This window comes from Dasypus novemcinctus, chromosome X (genome assembly GCF_030445035.2).
Source record: "Dasypus novemcinctus isolate mDasNov1 chromosome X, mDasNov1.1.hap2, whole genome shotgun sequence".
NCBI classification, from domain to species: Eukaryota; Metazoa; Chordata; class Mammalia; order Cingulata; family Dasypodidae; genus Dasypus; species Dasypus novemcinctus.
The window spans coordinates 127,101,427-127,117,837 of NC_080704.1; the positions used below are offsets into that span (position 1 = coordinate 127,101,427).

The 16,411-nt window shown below is 34.7% G+C and overlaps 1 protein-coding gene across 6 annotated transcripts in view; it reads right to left on the bottom strand.

The window, feature by feature from the left end:
• The window catches only part of KLHL13 (kelch like family member 13), a 393,060-nt gene that overhangs the window by 13,302 nt on the left and 363,347 nt on the right, over positions 1–16,411 (bottom strand). For all 6 annotated transcript variants that reach the window (XM_058291764.2, XM_071213232.1, XM_071213233.1 and 3 more), the window contains 3 exons: positions 12,857–12,989; positions 12,116–12,312; positions 3,945–4,740 (listed from right to left, as the gene is read on the bottom strand). In XM_058291764.2, the coding sequence (XP_058147747.1) occupies positions 3,945–4,740; positions 12,116–12,312; positions 12,857–12,989 (1,126 nt within the window). The remainder of the gene's footprint in view (positions 1–3,944; positions 4,741–12,115; positions 12,313–12,856; positions 12,990–16,411) is intronic.

Genomic DNA, 16,411 nt, shown 5'->3' on the forward strand with positions numbered 1-16,411 from the left:
GGAGTTAAAAAACTCTTCCTGGGTGGAGCATTCAGAAATATAAGGAACAGTTTCTGGGCCTTAAAATCACCTGGAATAATTCCTTTTTGTTGATTAAGCCATCAAATGGATGCATATTTAGTGTTTTTCCTTTCCTTTTATATTTAATTTATTTTATTATTAGGTAAAATGTGTACATGATGCCAAAAAATAAGGAACAGTTTCTTTAGAAGCAGAATCTAATGTTTTGCATTAAAACAACAGGTTCAAGAAAACTGGAAAGGGCAATGACAAAAATACTTTGCTTATTAATACCAAAGAAAATTTGTTACAGGATAAAATTCAGAATTCATTAATATTGTTTTTTGGGGGGTAGACAGGGATGTAGCAGTTTGATATTATTGATGAATTCCAAAAAAATATTGGATTATGATTGTAAACTGATCTTTTCCTCTGGGCTTATTAGAGTATATTGGATTCATAGGTTTACTTGATTAAGTAATTATGTAAACCTCTTCTGTCAGTAGGGCATTGAGTCCCCACTCTTTGGGGGATGGGGACTCACAGATAAAAGGCATGGCAAAGGACAGAGTTAAGAGTTTTTGATGTTGGAGTTTTAATGTTGGAGTTTGATGCTGAAGCCTTAAGCTGGAGCCCCAGGAAATAAGCTCACAGAGGAAAAAGAAGCAAGCCCCTGGAAGAGAGGAACCCAGGAAGCCTGAACCCTCATAGCCATCGGTAGCCATCTTGCTCTAACATGTGAAACTAGACTTTGGTGAGGGAAGTAACTCATGCTTTATGGCCTGGTATCTGTAGGCTCCTACCCAAATAAATACACTTTATAAAAACCAACCAGGTGGCGGACTTGGCCCGGTGGTTAGCGCGTCCGCCTAACACATGGGAGGTCCGCGGTTCAAACCCGGGCCTCCTTGACCTGTGTGGAGCTGGCCCATGCGCAGTGCTGGTGCACGCAAGGAGTGCTGTGCCACACAGGGGTGTCCCCCACGTAGAGGAGCCCCACACGCAAGAAGTGTGCCCCGTAAGGAGAGCCGCCCAGTGCGAAAGAAAGTGCAGCCTGCCCAGGAATGGTGTCGCACACAAGGAGAGCTGACACAACAAGATGACACAACAAAAAGAAACACACATTCCTGTGCCACTGACAACAACAGAAGCAGACAAAGAAGAAGACGCAGCAAATAGATACAGAGAACAGACAACCAGGGAGGAGGGGAGAGAAATAAATAAATCTTTAAAAAAAAACAACAACCAATTTCTAGTGTTTTGCATCAGCACCCCTTTGGCTGACTAATACAAGGGTAAATAACATTTCTGGATTCTGCTACTTCAACAATAATCGATCAAAGAATGTGACAAGACAGGGCACTCTACTTCTTGCTCCCACTTTGGTACATAAAAAAGAAGGAACCTAGAGGACATGAGGTGAGTCAGAAAAAATGAAGCCTCTCGCTTTCTGGTTTTATGTAATGACTCTCCTTGGCCTGAAGACTCTCCCTGAACCAGGGCTCTTAATTTTAGTGCACTTAAGTCGTTCACATGATTTTTTTTTAATTAAATTAATTTTTATTTGTCTTTTTTTAATGATGGATAACACAAAATGTTACATCAAAAAACATAAGAGGTTCCTGTATACCCCCCTCCCCAATCTGGCCCCTGCTCCTCCCACATCAATGTCCCCTTTCATCAGTAAGGCACATTCATTGGTATATCCACATGATATTTCTTATACTTTCAATGTATTTCAACTTAAAATATTTAGCACAGAATGGATTTTCTGGATAGGCTGATTTAAAGGGAAGCAATCATTTTCCAAAAAACTTGTTATTTATATATCTTAGAAGATAATTTCAAAGGGAAAGAAATATTAATTGGCTATTTCTTTGTATGAAGGGTTTGTATCTACATTATAATCATAACTGCACTTATGAAAATGCAGTTTATGAATTAAGATTAAAAACAGACTTTTAATTACCATCTAGAAGGAATATTTTTAAAAATCATTATCTTTACATTAAGCTGTGCAAGATTATGTTTTTACAAGCATAAATATAATCAAATGGTTGATATGAATTAGAAATAGCTTGTGAAAAACATGATTCACTTATTCCTTTTTACTTTCAAAATGAAACACCGAAGAATTTTTAATCAGAGAAGGAGGGGTTAGTTTGTGAAGGTCATGATCAAGAAGTGGGCCACTTGCCTAATACGCAGTCTACTTCTTGTTCTTACTTGGATCTATCACTGAAAGCACTCAGAAGGAGTAGGGCTGTCACAAAAATGAAGCCTCTGGTTTCTTGGTTTTATGCAATGACACTCCTTGGCCTGAAGATTATAAACTCCTAGTAGAATAAGAGTCTTTAACATTAGGGAGAATACATTGAAAAGATAGTAGCTGCGTATCTAACAGGAATAATACCATGAACAGGCAAGCACCAACTTTGAAAAATCGAGCTATTTCTTTTGAGAAAAGTTTCAAAATGGTAACTGACTGCCAGGGGTGATGAACTATAATTATAAGGGAAATCGTAAAGACTGTCTGATACAATTGTTTTTTTTCCCTAAGAAACTATCAACAAGTTCTTATTTGTATCTTCTGGATAATTTCATACACCATACATTTAAAATGGTATAACAATATGAAAATTTCATATCAGTATTGACTAAGAAAACCTAGAAATGCCAATTCCACAGTAAGGGTCCTCATGACTAAAATGCTTTTAAAAGTCTGTTTATTAAAATATATTAGGAAATTTATATAGTTCATGACCATACTACTTAGTCCAACAATCTGGATAGTCATGTCTCAGATAAAATATTGCTATAACCAACAAAAGAAAAACCTTGCAATTAGGAAAGTTCAGTAACATTAAGACCATGTCACTAACAAGAAAGGGCTTTATAAAACTGGAAAGTACAAGAATTGAGAGCAGTTTTGTTTTTGTTTTGTTTTTTAATAAATATCTTTATCTCAAATCCATTTAACCACCTCTTAATGCTTAGAATATTGAGAAAAAAGATGCTGAGAATTACTCTGAATTTAACCCCAGGAAATGCCGTATTTTAAACTTTCCCAGCAATATAGAGCCTCGATTATTGGTTGACTACAAGGAACTATTTATAACAGAATAAAAGAAAGGGGATATAGGCCACACAACAATGGTAATGACAATGATATTTAAGTCATGATATAAAATGTGGTCTTCCCAATTTCCTTTCTGGACAGCTATCATATTCTAATTTTATCAAAACTAACAAATTACACCATATACGCATAATCTATATGGCCAAAATATTGCCATGTTAAACTGTAGTTGAGACCAATCTTAGATTAGGAAGACAGAAAGTGACCATCCAATGAAGAAAACTCTTTGGTATCTTATCAAGAGAGAATAATTTTCAAATTTAATAGTGACAAACCATTATACTCAAAGTAAACAAACTTTGGATAATATTGAACATTTACATTTAATCTATAAAGAAAACTATCTTATTTTGTGGCCTCCCAATAGGTAACAGGTCAAAGATTATGTGAAAGAAGAAACAAATCAGTCCTCTGTAATGAGAATTTAATATGTTCTGTAAAATATAATGCAGGGCTATTAAAAATATAAGATGAGGAAACATGCCAATCTTCTCTCCAAAATTCTATTAGAATTTAAACTAGTGACATACATTTTTTTCAGTTGAGCCTTGAAGATGACAGTCATATATTCTATACAAATAAAATATTCTGCAACATATTGATTTATTTATCATATAATTTGAAACCTGTATGCAAGGTCAAGCATATAGATTGTCTCCATTATTTTCCTAGAGAAACAGTTTTAAAATGAAGACTCTTTAATATTTTTTACTTTAATTTTACAGAACTGCTTATTTTATTATGCGTTAAGAATTTCAGGGTAAAGAAAGTAGTTTCTATGCTTAAAATATATGCACACACTTACGCAGTTCACCAGCTGCATTTCTCCCACCAACTGCATACAAATATCCTTTGAGGGCACTTAGGTGGAAGAAGGTGCGCTTTTCATTTAAAGATGCAACTTGCATCCATTTATTGTATCGAGGATCAAATCTGAAGACTGTGTCGACTGCTGTTTTTCCTTTTGTGTCATAATTACTCTGTCCACCAACGACATAGAGAAAATTTCCAATGACGGCAATGCCATGCTGGTACCTTGGAGCATCCATGGGGGCTAGTGATTTCCACTCGTGGGCCTTTTCATCATACATACGCAATTCTTTACTGACAACCAGCTGCTGCCTCAGCACTCCTCCCAGTGTAACCAAATGAGTGGTGTCAGACCGAATGGCAGTCCTTTCCGATTGCATAACTGGCTGCATATACGGCATCATTTGGTAATTGCTGGCTTCCAAAAGCAAATTCACACAAGTATTGTCAGTTCTCATGAAATCCACAGTTTGCACATAATTAATGAGCTCCTGTGGTGTCATCAGAGGAAATCGTATGTTCTTCATTAATTTTGCAGCAAAGTCCATCCGAGGCTCTTCTAGGCGTAGCCAGCGACAGGTAGCCTTAAAGAGCTCAAGTTCAGTGCAATGCTTAAGGCTATTACTGGAAAGCACAAAGGCAAGACGCTCGAAAGGGAGTTTCAAGAACTCTCCAGTGCTCAGCAATGCAGGAAAATTCTTCAAGACGAAATTATTAACATATTTATCCACTTCTGTCAGATTGTAGGTGTTGGCAATCCGCCCAACTTCAACACAATTGTCTAACGTGACCTAATGAGCCAAAAAAAAAAAAAAAATTAAAGCACCACTACTTTCAAATGGAAATTTTGGAAAAATAGAGGGTTATTTAATTATGGTGCATCTTGATCCAGTTCTCATTCATTATTCTTAAAAGTGCCTCAGCTAGCAGATCCACAAACAGAAAGTTCTAGTATCTGATCCCTCAATTTTCCATTCGGGTAATCAGGCATCACTGATTATTATCACTCATTTTGGTTCCTTCAAAATTTATTGCTTGTAATGAAAAAACTTAATAGGACAGTTATTTTGATGGTGAAGTTCTTTTCCATATTAGCTATCTGAAAGTATAAGCAAGGGAATCACTTCCTTGAGGGTTGGAATGGATGTATCTACTTCAAATTTCTCCTGCAGTTTAGATAGGTCCTGGTATATTTTGGGCAATGTAGAATTCTGAGCCATTCTCTTCCTCTCAGCATGTTCTAGCCCTGCCTGGAGTTAAAATGAGCCCAGGACAATTTTTCCAAACAGAGTAAAGTATACCAATAGTAGAAATTAGGCAAAGGAGAGAAGCTATGGAGAGGTCCTTCTTCAATTACACCGCTTATCAATGCTTTAATAACTCATTGGTCAGCATGAAAATAGGATTATCAACATCAGTAAAAATAATGCAAGGATAAATCACAAAACAAGCCTACCATTTGAATGTCATTGTGTGTGAATACACCCACAGAGACAGATTACAGGTAAAAGATTCAAATGTTTTTTTAAATTTTGTCAGGGTGTGTGTTAACAATGTCAGACAAACCTCATCAATGCAACTGAAATGTTAATAGATTGGCAGATGGTTAAATGAAAATTGGCTAATACTTCTACTGTCATTTTACTTAAAAGCTAAAAGGAAACTAAGCACATTATTCCTCCGTATAAAATAACAGTCTGGTTATGATAGAATGTCACTAAAATCTCTTAGTGTACACACACACACACACATAGCTATTTTCATAGCTATTTACTCAAGAGGAATTTAAGTTTTTTAAAGCAGCTGATTTGCTTTGAAAAACTCATCAAAGAATTATTTCATTTGCTTATTATACCTAGCAGTTATATATATATTAAAAACCTAAAACATAAATGTAATATAAAAGAAAAAGGAAAATAATAAGTCATGGGCATCTAGAAATGCTTGGCTTAACACTGCATCAATACCTTAAATTTCTAAGTGGCTGATAAAAAATTCATTTTATTCCAATTTTAGGAGTGGTAGGCTTGCATTTATACAATTTAAAGTTGAGTAAATGGAGTTATAGTCCATACCTAATTGTCTAAATCACCTGAATGGAAAGGATTCCTGTTTGGGGTAATGGAGACCCTTCCTAAGGCAAGCAGGAAATAGCCCTTCCCCAGAGCAAGGGTAATCTGCACTTTTGAATACTTCTCATTGGTATGGATAAGTAAACATTGATGGCAATACAAATATAATCCCTAAGTGTGCAGATTCTCATGGTTCCAGATATGATTACTAATAACAATAACAAAGAATGAGAACTCTGGGCAAAATGATGCCACCAACTGTTAGTCACCAATTGTTAGTTACCAATTTATAGCACATGAAATAAACCAAGATTAAAAATTAGAACCACAGTTTATAATTGAGAAATGGATTCAAGGTATTTGATTCCTTCCTCTTTTCCCTCTTTAACTTCATCCAAAAAGAAAGCAAATATTAAAATAACAGGATAAGGAAACCTACCTTTCATTTAAAAGCATTAGGAAAATACCTTCTCTATATTGAATATGCTTATATACATATGACTCAGAATGGGAAAATACCTTAACAAACCCTCCAGTTAATACAGATAACTGCCTATGCTTTTGTTAGAAATTGCCAGAAAATGGTATTTTATAACCTTCCAAATTGTTGTCATCTTGATAGATTGGTTACACATTTTCTATAGTTCATGTACAGGTACATAGTAAAGGTAAAATACTACAAATAACAGTCATATAAAAATGAAAGCTGCAGTGAGAGATACAACTAAAACTAGAATACTTACAAAATTATAATAGTAAATTGCTAAAAGCTTGTTAATTTTAAAGAGTTTTAGATAAGAAAAATGTGTAATAGGGACTTATTTTTTATCAAGTACATGTAATCAAAGCCACAAAAGTTAATCATAGAATATAGGAATTAAAGAAGCAAAGCCTGGAATAAGAGTTAACAATATCAGCAGGTCCATAGTCATGGAATAATGATAAACCACATTTGGAAAAATACACAATTATTCAATTATGGTTCATTTGAATCCACTTTTCAGTCTTGATTCTTAGCAGATCCATGAACCTTTCACCTAGATATATCAAACAATACATGTTTAATTAACAAAACATTTAATGAAATTTATATATATAATAGAATATACTTTAAAATATATAGTACAAAGTTCAAAGCATATTTTAAAACAATCTCAGAAGTAGAAAGAACTCTATTTTCACTGGAATATATTACCTGAAGAAAATTACAGAGAAAGCACACTTGAAAACAGTGTTATTACAGAAGTTAATCCAAATAATTAAATTACCATTTTAAAGGATAGGGAAACAACACAGGACAAAATTTCTAGAAACTTATAGAAGCCAATGAAATTGTTTTTAAAATACCAAGTATACATTTAAGTTTCTTTAATATAAATTATTTTAAAGTATCCTATTGTAAGCAAACAACCTTCATAGTCATCCTAAAGGCACTTCCAAGCATCATCATTTTGGAAGTGGTATTAATATATAGTTACCTATTGCTCCAATACTACTAAATTATTTAAATTACACCTGAGGTACTCAGACACTTCAATTAACATAATTTGGCATTTGAATGGCAGGTTTCATCAGAAATCTGTGATGTTGTTCTGTTGAAACTCAGTGTCTTATACAAAGAAATACCCATTTAAGAAAATAAATATCTGCTTTTTTATTCTCAAAGAAAATAGGAAGACTAAGAAAACTGGCAAAATTTAGGGGACTTTTCAGACAGTCAATATACCAAATTCTAATTGGTGCTATATAGTTTATTAAAATGATAGCCTGGCATCAAGTACAACAAATGCAAAGAGAATGTAGGTTCACAGAAAAAGAATAGAAAGAAATCAATCAAGTCACTTTAGGGAACAGAGAATGCAACAGACATCTTCTCTCCAGCTTTCCTCACAGATGAGAATCTCACAAGACATGGAGAAGGGACTTTTTGGTGAGAACAGGGAATAATTAATTTTTTAAAAAAATCTCCTTCTCTTTGTCTCTCTTCAGTTTTTAAATAACATTTGAGGTGATTAAAAGATTATCTTGGGGCTGATGGGGTCTCTAGCTTTGGGAACCCAACTCTCTTATTCCTTTGCACTTTCATGCACATTCATTATTGGATACAATGTTAGTTATTGAATGCAATGTTAGTTATTACAATGGCATTTGGGCTTCACTGTTACTGTATTTGGCAGCAACTCCTAATGCTGAGTGCCAATTAAAAGGCTGCCTTCTATGTAACACTAACCTCTTGGTAAATCAGGGAACAGCTATACAGTATTTAGCATGCTGTACTTTGCAATGTCATAAGGACAAAACTAACATAATTTTCACAGGTATGTAACTAAACAAAGGGAATTTTTCATTGTCTCCATGGTGTATGAAGGTTAGTAGTTTTAGTTTTATGGAAATTTTTACCTACTCTGCTTTATATACTTCATTGGCATCCTTTTGTATTTTTTTATACTCCTCTTTTCCACACTGCTAAGAATATAACATAGCAAGAACACAAATGTCAGATCCTATAAACTATAATGCTAATTATGACTAACAGAAAAGCAGTACCGCAAAGAATGGCAATATTAGGAGGGGGCTGCTTTTATACAAAGGAGGGGGATGGTTCTTCTAAAAAGCCTGATGCTCTGTTATAAAAAAACTAATGTCTCTATTCTTCCAAAGTCTAGTGTGGTTTTAATACTTTATTTAAAAATATCATTAAAAATATATAAATGTTTTGTGGGTTATTTGCTGATTCAGATTATACGTACCACTACTCTCCTTCATCCTCACAAATGATGAAGTATGAGATGGAATAGAATGGTATTAGAAGCTGAATTACCTTTCTAAAAGTTCAAACCCAAGAATGGTTTTGGTTTTTTGAGCTATTGTGTCACTCTATCATTAAACACATAAAGCCCATTTACACTAAAACATTTGGATTCAGCACACAGTCCTTAAACATGAAACCATTCTGTTAAAAATTATCTATAACTTAGCTTATATGAGAACAAGAAACAAATCCTCCTTTACAGTATCTTGAAACTTGCACTTTTTATATGTAGAAAAGACACTCAGGGATACTATTTTTTCTGATATACTTGATTTCTGAGAAGGAAAGGGGAAATTATAGAGCAATGCTGTACATAGGTTTAACTAAGAAATGGAACACATTAAAAAATAAGGGAAAAGTTGGATTTCACACATTCTTGGAACTAATCTAGGAAATTTTCTGAAAAATTATCATGGATTCTGAGAGGGAAGATTTTCACTGTAAAATCACACAGATATATCCAAGGCAAACAGAATGAAGGGTAAGTAACATAGAGTGGTGCTAAAAACAGCAGTATTACCTAAATGCTCATAGGGAAAAAGGTCTAAAACTGATAGAGGTAGGAATAACCTATACCACAAGTAAGCTTGGTCAGGGAGAAGCCTTTTCTCCATTAAAAATGGGTTTTAGAATGTCTGCAGAGGACACCAGGAATGAAGAACATAATCTTTAAGAAAATAATAAATGGTTACGAAAAACAAGAAATTTCCAAAGGGTTAAAACATGCAGCTATAATAAATGTATACAACAGATTATGGACCCAACATTCTAATTACTGGAAATGTGCCAATATTGCAAAATTATAGTCTTTAAATAATAACTGCTTTATATAGAGTTAGCTAGTACAAAATTACTTTCTAATACTATTATTTTGACAATTATTTACTGCTATAATTTTTCATGAATTGTGCTTTTTCCAGTTTAGTCTTTTCCTTTCAGGCTAAGAATTGGTCACAATCAACACTTGAAGTTATAAGGATTAAACTTCCATATTAGAAAATAGATCAACAATGCCTCTAACTAATGATTAGTTCCAATTAGTTTGGCTCAGGACGACCATGTGTTGCTAAAATCAGTGTAGTGTTAACAGTCTTTAAATGCAGGCCTTAAGTGTTATTACTAAAGTAATCATTGGATTTGAGACATATTTTTTTAATACATTCAATATTTTTTCCCTTGAAATGAAGTGTTGTATGATGCCTTTGGCACAAAACTAGAGGAAAGATGCTTACAGCTTTTGAGGGGAAGGGCCTTATATGATTAAATTAAAATGAAATTTTGGTACCCAAATCCAGTAATGGTGACAAGGAGTAAAGTATCACAGGAAATTAACAAGCTTCATTTGGGCTACTTGTGTAATACAGATGACATCATCCTACAGAACAATCCAAATCAACAATATAACCATGCTGCCATAAAACCCTTAAAAATAGCTACTAGTTTAAAAGTTAACACTTCGTGAGACAATACGCTGAGTACTTTAAAAATGGAAACAAAAGGAACACTTTGAACAACCCAGTTAAATTAGCTACTAACTGACTTTATAAGATAAGGAGTAGTTTGTTGATACAATAATTAAGGACATGTTCTCTTGGATCTTAGTGTTTTAAAGAAGACTTCATGTTTAAAAACCGTTATTTTAAAGGCCTAACAACAATTCTTACTAAGATTAAAATTGATATGAGTTAAAAACCAATTATAGAAAAATGTGTTATCCATCAACATAATGAAATAGAAAATATCTTTAAAGTGTACTGTTGCTATTGGACTCACCTCACTCAGCTAAGATGGAGTTGAAGAAGGGCAACAACCACACCATGGAGCCTAGAGTGCCTACAACTGAAAGCAGGAGGTTTGCATCCAGTAACCATGTGGAATCTGAGCCTCCTCTTGACATAGAGGTGCAACGGACACAACCAATCCAAGGACCTCAGAGAAAAGGTGGCAATGGAGTGGGAAAAGTGGACATGGTGGCTGATGGGTATGGGGAATGGCAGGAAGAGATGAGATGTGGAGGCGCCTTTGGGACTTGGAGTTGCCCTGGATGGTGCTTCAGGGGCAATCACCGGACATTGTAAATCCTCCCAGGTCTCACTGGATGGAATGGGGGAGAGTGTGGGCCATGATATGGACCAATGACCATGAGGTGCAGAGATACCCAGAGATGTACTTACCAAATGCAATGGATGTGTCATGATGATGGGAGTGAGTGTTGCTGGGGGGGGGGAGGGGTGCGGTGGGGGTGGTGGGGTCGAATGGGACCTCATATTTTTTTTAATGTAATATTTTTACAAAATCAATAAAAATAATAATAATAAAAAAATAAAGTGTACTGTTGCAAACTTCTCTCCCTTCATACAAAAAAAAAAGATCATGCAATGATGGATGTAGGACATGTAAAATTACACCAAAAATGTATAAAAATCTATAAGCTAAAATGTAAACTATAATGTAAATCCATAAGGAACAGGGTTTGAAAGCTATTATCTCAATATCTGTATATCAGCTGCAGCAAATATAATATGAATATTGAAAAATAAAAAAATAAAAAAATAAGGAGATGAAAAAAGGAAAAAATGTACTGTTGCATAATTTTAAATTACAAATGCATAATTTTAAGTTACAAAAGCATAATTTTAAATTACAAAAACAAGCTTTGTAAGCTCTTGAAAACTTGGCAATATTTCCCTACAACCCAGGCATTTAGTTTCCCAAAAGCAGAATTTAAGGGTCTCAACTAAAATAAGATACTGTTCTTCAGAAACTGGGTGACTCATAAGTAGGTCATTGATTGGAAGCACTGTTGCTATTTTAAAAAGGGCTAAAAGCAATTCAGTGGGTGATGTGTTTCTATGGAATGAAGACTTACATCCTTATATGTTTACACTAAGAGTTTTCTTAAGACCCAGCTCCCATATTAAAGGAAGAAAAATATCACTGAGCCTAATTTAAAAGACTTCTAGAAGTTCAAGTTTTTTTTCCACATAATTCCATTTAAAAAGCCTACTTGTCTAAAAGTAAAGTAAAAAAAAATGGATATATCATTATCGAACACTTTTAGTGTCTGGCATCATTTGATTACACAGAGGGCTTTTAATAAATGATTTCATATTATTAAAATGTACCTGCATTGTTTTTCTGTTTGTTCCTAGACTACACACTACACGATAATGCATTTTAATGGCAAAGTTTCACATGTCTATGCAACAGATTAATGATTCCTATGCTAAACAGGTACACCACAGCATACCAGGGAAAAAATAAAATTCAAAAATATCTTACCCCAGATATGAGAAATACTTTACAGAAGTCCAAAACTGGCAGAATCTGTAGAAAGCTGGCAGCTTCCAGTGTGTCTTGAAGGTTGTCCATATTAAGAGAAAGCTTTGCAGTATAAATGAAATCAATAATTTTCTTTAAACCAACTTTGCTCACACCATGAAGCTTAATGCACATTAAATCTTGTTCTTTCATTCCACCTTAAATAAAAAGACATTCAATTACATGAAGGTGGATAACTTAATTAGGGTCAAACTCACTTCTGCAGCTAATTAGATGTAATAAAATCAAGAAAAAGTCTTATTCTATGTAAACATTCATGCCAAGAGTTAGGCTTCTGTATATTTTGCAGTTAAAAGAGTATTTAAAAAGGAATATATCTTTACTAATGGAGGTCACATATAATGCAAGTGCTCCAAAATGTTCTCCTGTCACTTCATTCTTTGATAGATAAAGATTATATTAGCAAGACCTAGAGTCTTTGATGACTAATTCATGTATGCATCTGGAAAATAAAAGTTGTAAAATAAAGATATGTAGAAGTATAAAAAAGTTACATCCATTGCCCATTTTTTAAAAGTGCCAACCACAACCATACCTACTCATATATATTACTTTTGAAACATTTTTTTCTTGTAAAGGCAAGCCCAAAAGAATTGAATTTCACTTTAGAAATAAAAGGTTTTAAACACAGATTTTTCACATTGTTTTACTGTGGATGCAGAGTTTATAAAGGGAAACTACCTGTGAACATAGCTTTGAAGTAATCACTAGCAGATGCCATCATGACTCTATGCACAGGGAAGGCATCATCTGTGTCACCTGGCATGAGGTTCACATCACAAAGCAATCCTTCAAGTCGAAGCTGATCAAAGCCCTACAACAAAAACAAGGGTTGAGCCACTAATCAAGGTAAAATGGGTAGAGAAATCTCTGTATGCTAAAATTTTGTATATATATTAATATGGGCATAGCATATTTGGAACATAAAGCCAATAGAAAAATTATTCAGAAGAAAAAATAAAACAGAAAACCTTTCTTGATATGTGACAATGTATACTTATTTCAATGTAGGTAAAACATAAAATTAAGACTAATTTTGATTAAGAACAAATAAGGAAGGAATATATACTTTCACTTATTTACAAAAACATCAACCTCTACCTTATTTTGAAAAAAAAAAACTCCATTTTCCCATCTGCAAAATTATGGCATGAGACTAATATTCTTGTCCATATGGAATGCAAATATTTTAATTGCCCTTTTATAATGCTTTATCTAGACAACTTTTTTTTTTTTGAGAATGAAAGCTGGAGAGCATGTGCATTTACCTGCAAGATAGGAGTTCCTTTCCACCACCTATAAGCAGGGATTGTGCTTTAAATGGCCCTGTATTTAGTACACAGCTAATGCTTGACCAATTATCTTTCATGTTTCAAGTTCAAGATTTAATTATCTTTGGTATAAAGGAGCCCAGGTAGTACCAACATTAGATTTAATTGTTCCCAGTTGCCTAAAGATTTCCTGGAGAATCAATAGTCTCACACCCACAGCTCCGAGGGTGGTAGAACTCAGTGAAAACAAAGCCTATTGATTAGTTCTTCCACCCACTCCCTTGATGACCCCAACTGATGCCAAATAGGCAGCTGTTCCTTTGGTCTACACTTAGGAGAATGAAACGCTTTTAAGATTATAATAGACTGGTGAAAAGTAACAAAAGGGGACAAATACGCGATTTAATAAGGAGGACCAGAGGGAAGATTTTGGCAAATCTGAGTCTGCAGTTTCAAAGACAGAAATGTTTCATTACAAAAAAATCATGACGATACACATACAAATCTCTTTCTAATATACAATAATGTAATGCAACAAGAAAAAATAGCAATGATTATTCTATTCCCTTCATATTTTAATGGCTTCAAATAAAACTTTTATTTAAAATTATGCTTCATGGATTTAAGAAACAAAAAGCATAACATAATGAAGAACGCATTTTAGGGATATTTATCCTATACATATATATATATAATACAAACCTCAGTCTAAACATCTTTTAATCACAATTTTTCAATTATTAAAAATAATACCTGCATCTACAGAACTATAAATTCAAGGTGATTATCTGTTCCAGACACTTTCTCTCTAGGGAGAGAGAGAAATATTTTTATTCCAAAATTATTTACACACTACATGCTTATTATAGAACAGGATTATGTATATTTTTCTTTATCCAACAATGAACAACATAGGTTTATATGCACAAATATCAAATCTTTGACAAATATCCCCTTTCCTTTGTAAACACAAATATTATACCACCCATTCTTGCTCTTTTCCATTTTCCACTGGTAAATCATCTCTTGTTGCTGTTATTCAGAAAAATAGAGGTGAAAGAATAATAGCTCATCTTGTATAAAGAGGTGGTGATTTTAAGGTGAATATTCTCATAAAGGCAAAAAGTGACTCTTTTAAAATTTAGATATGGGGTCTAACGTGCAATAAGTTTATGAGAATTGCCTTTCATATGTATTGTGAAAATACTGCATAAGGTCATTAGGGTGGGGAATAATAAGATGGCCAAGCAATTGGGAAGAAGAGAACAATGAGCAGGAATAGGTGAAGTGCTAGCATCTTTGAATTCCCCAATGCTTGGCACAAAGTAGCACTTTATAGATGTTCAATTAATGAATGAATTTTTTAAAAAAACAAATTTATTCAGAAGCCACCACTTAGGACTTCTATAACTTTTTAAAATATTTGTGTTTGTTTGTTTCTTTATTTATACCCCCCCCCCCCCGCCAAGATGGCTACCTCATCTGTCTGCTCATTGTCTGCCCGTATGAGGACCAAACCCAGGACCTCCCATGTGGGATGGGGGTGCCCAACTGCTTCAGTCACTTCTGCTCCCGACTGGCTACATCATCTGCTGGCTGTGATGCCTGCTCCTTGCCGTGGTTGCGAAATCTACCCTTTGGAGCATCTGCGGTATCTGCTGGTTAAGGCATCTGCTTGTTGCAGCTTTTGCTTTTTGTGGCAGTTGTGGATTCTGCTTGTTTGCAGCATTTTGCTGGTTGCGGCATCTGCTTGTTCTTTAGAAGGCACCAGAAACTGAACCCAGGACCTCCCATGTGGGACGTGTTGCCCAATTGCGTGAGCCACATCTGCTCCCACTACTTAGTACTTTAAAACTGTGTGGTCACATTGTTAGAACTTCAATTTTGTACATGCTAACTAGAAACCATGAAATTTACTGCTGAAAACTCTCCCTATAATAAAATGAGATTTGCCTAAAGCAAGGGTTCATAAACTTTTCTGTTCCACAGACCCCTTTCCCAGTCAGGTGAAAACCATGGGCCCCTTACTAGGTCCACACTATACTGTGTATAATTTAATAAATGTATCACACCCGCACCAACACTTCCCCACAGAATAATGTTTTTTGGATTTCAATTCAAGCTCATAGAACTCCTGGCCTAAAGTGTTTGTGGTTGGCCAATTAGGTTATCTCTCAGCTTTTTCAATTACAGGCAATGCTGCAATGAATCTCCTTATCCATATACTTACTTATCCAAGAATAACTGTGGGGGACAATTCTAAAAGTGGAATTGTTCAGTTTGAATAATATGTAACTTTAAAATTTTGAAAGCTACTGGTAAATTAAAGGAAATTATTGTGTTTTTGGGGTGGAGATATAGAATATATTAGGTGCTGGCAAAAAAGAAAGACGTTAAAGTGCCAATTATATGAAACTAGGAACTCTATGCTTCCTTAATTAATTAATTAATTAATTTTCCCTTCATTACTTTTTTGAAATGTTAGATTCAAAATTATGAGGTCCCCATATGCCCCCCACCACCCTGACTCCACACTTCCCACATCAACAACCCCATCCATCATCGTGGCACATTCACTGCACCTGGGAATACATTTTGGAGCACTGCTGCACAACATGGATAATGGTTTACATTGTAGTTTACACTCTCCCCCAGTCTACCCAGTGTGCCACGGTAGGACATACAATGTCTAGCATCTGTTCCTGCAGTACCACCCAGGACAACTCCAAGTCCTGAAAATGCCCCAAAATCACATCTCTTCTTCGTCTCTCTACCCTCAGCAGCTACCATGACCACTTTCTCCACATCAATGCTACAATTTCTTCCATTACTACTCACAATAGTTACATAGTACAATATCAGTAAGTCCACTCTAGTCCATACCTTATTCCTCCAGCCTGTGAACCATGGGATGGTTATGTCCACTCCATCTCTATATCAAGAGGGGGCTTAGATTCCACATGGA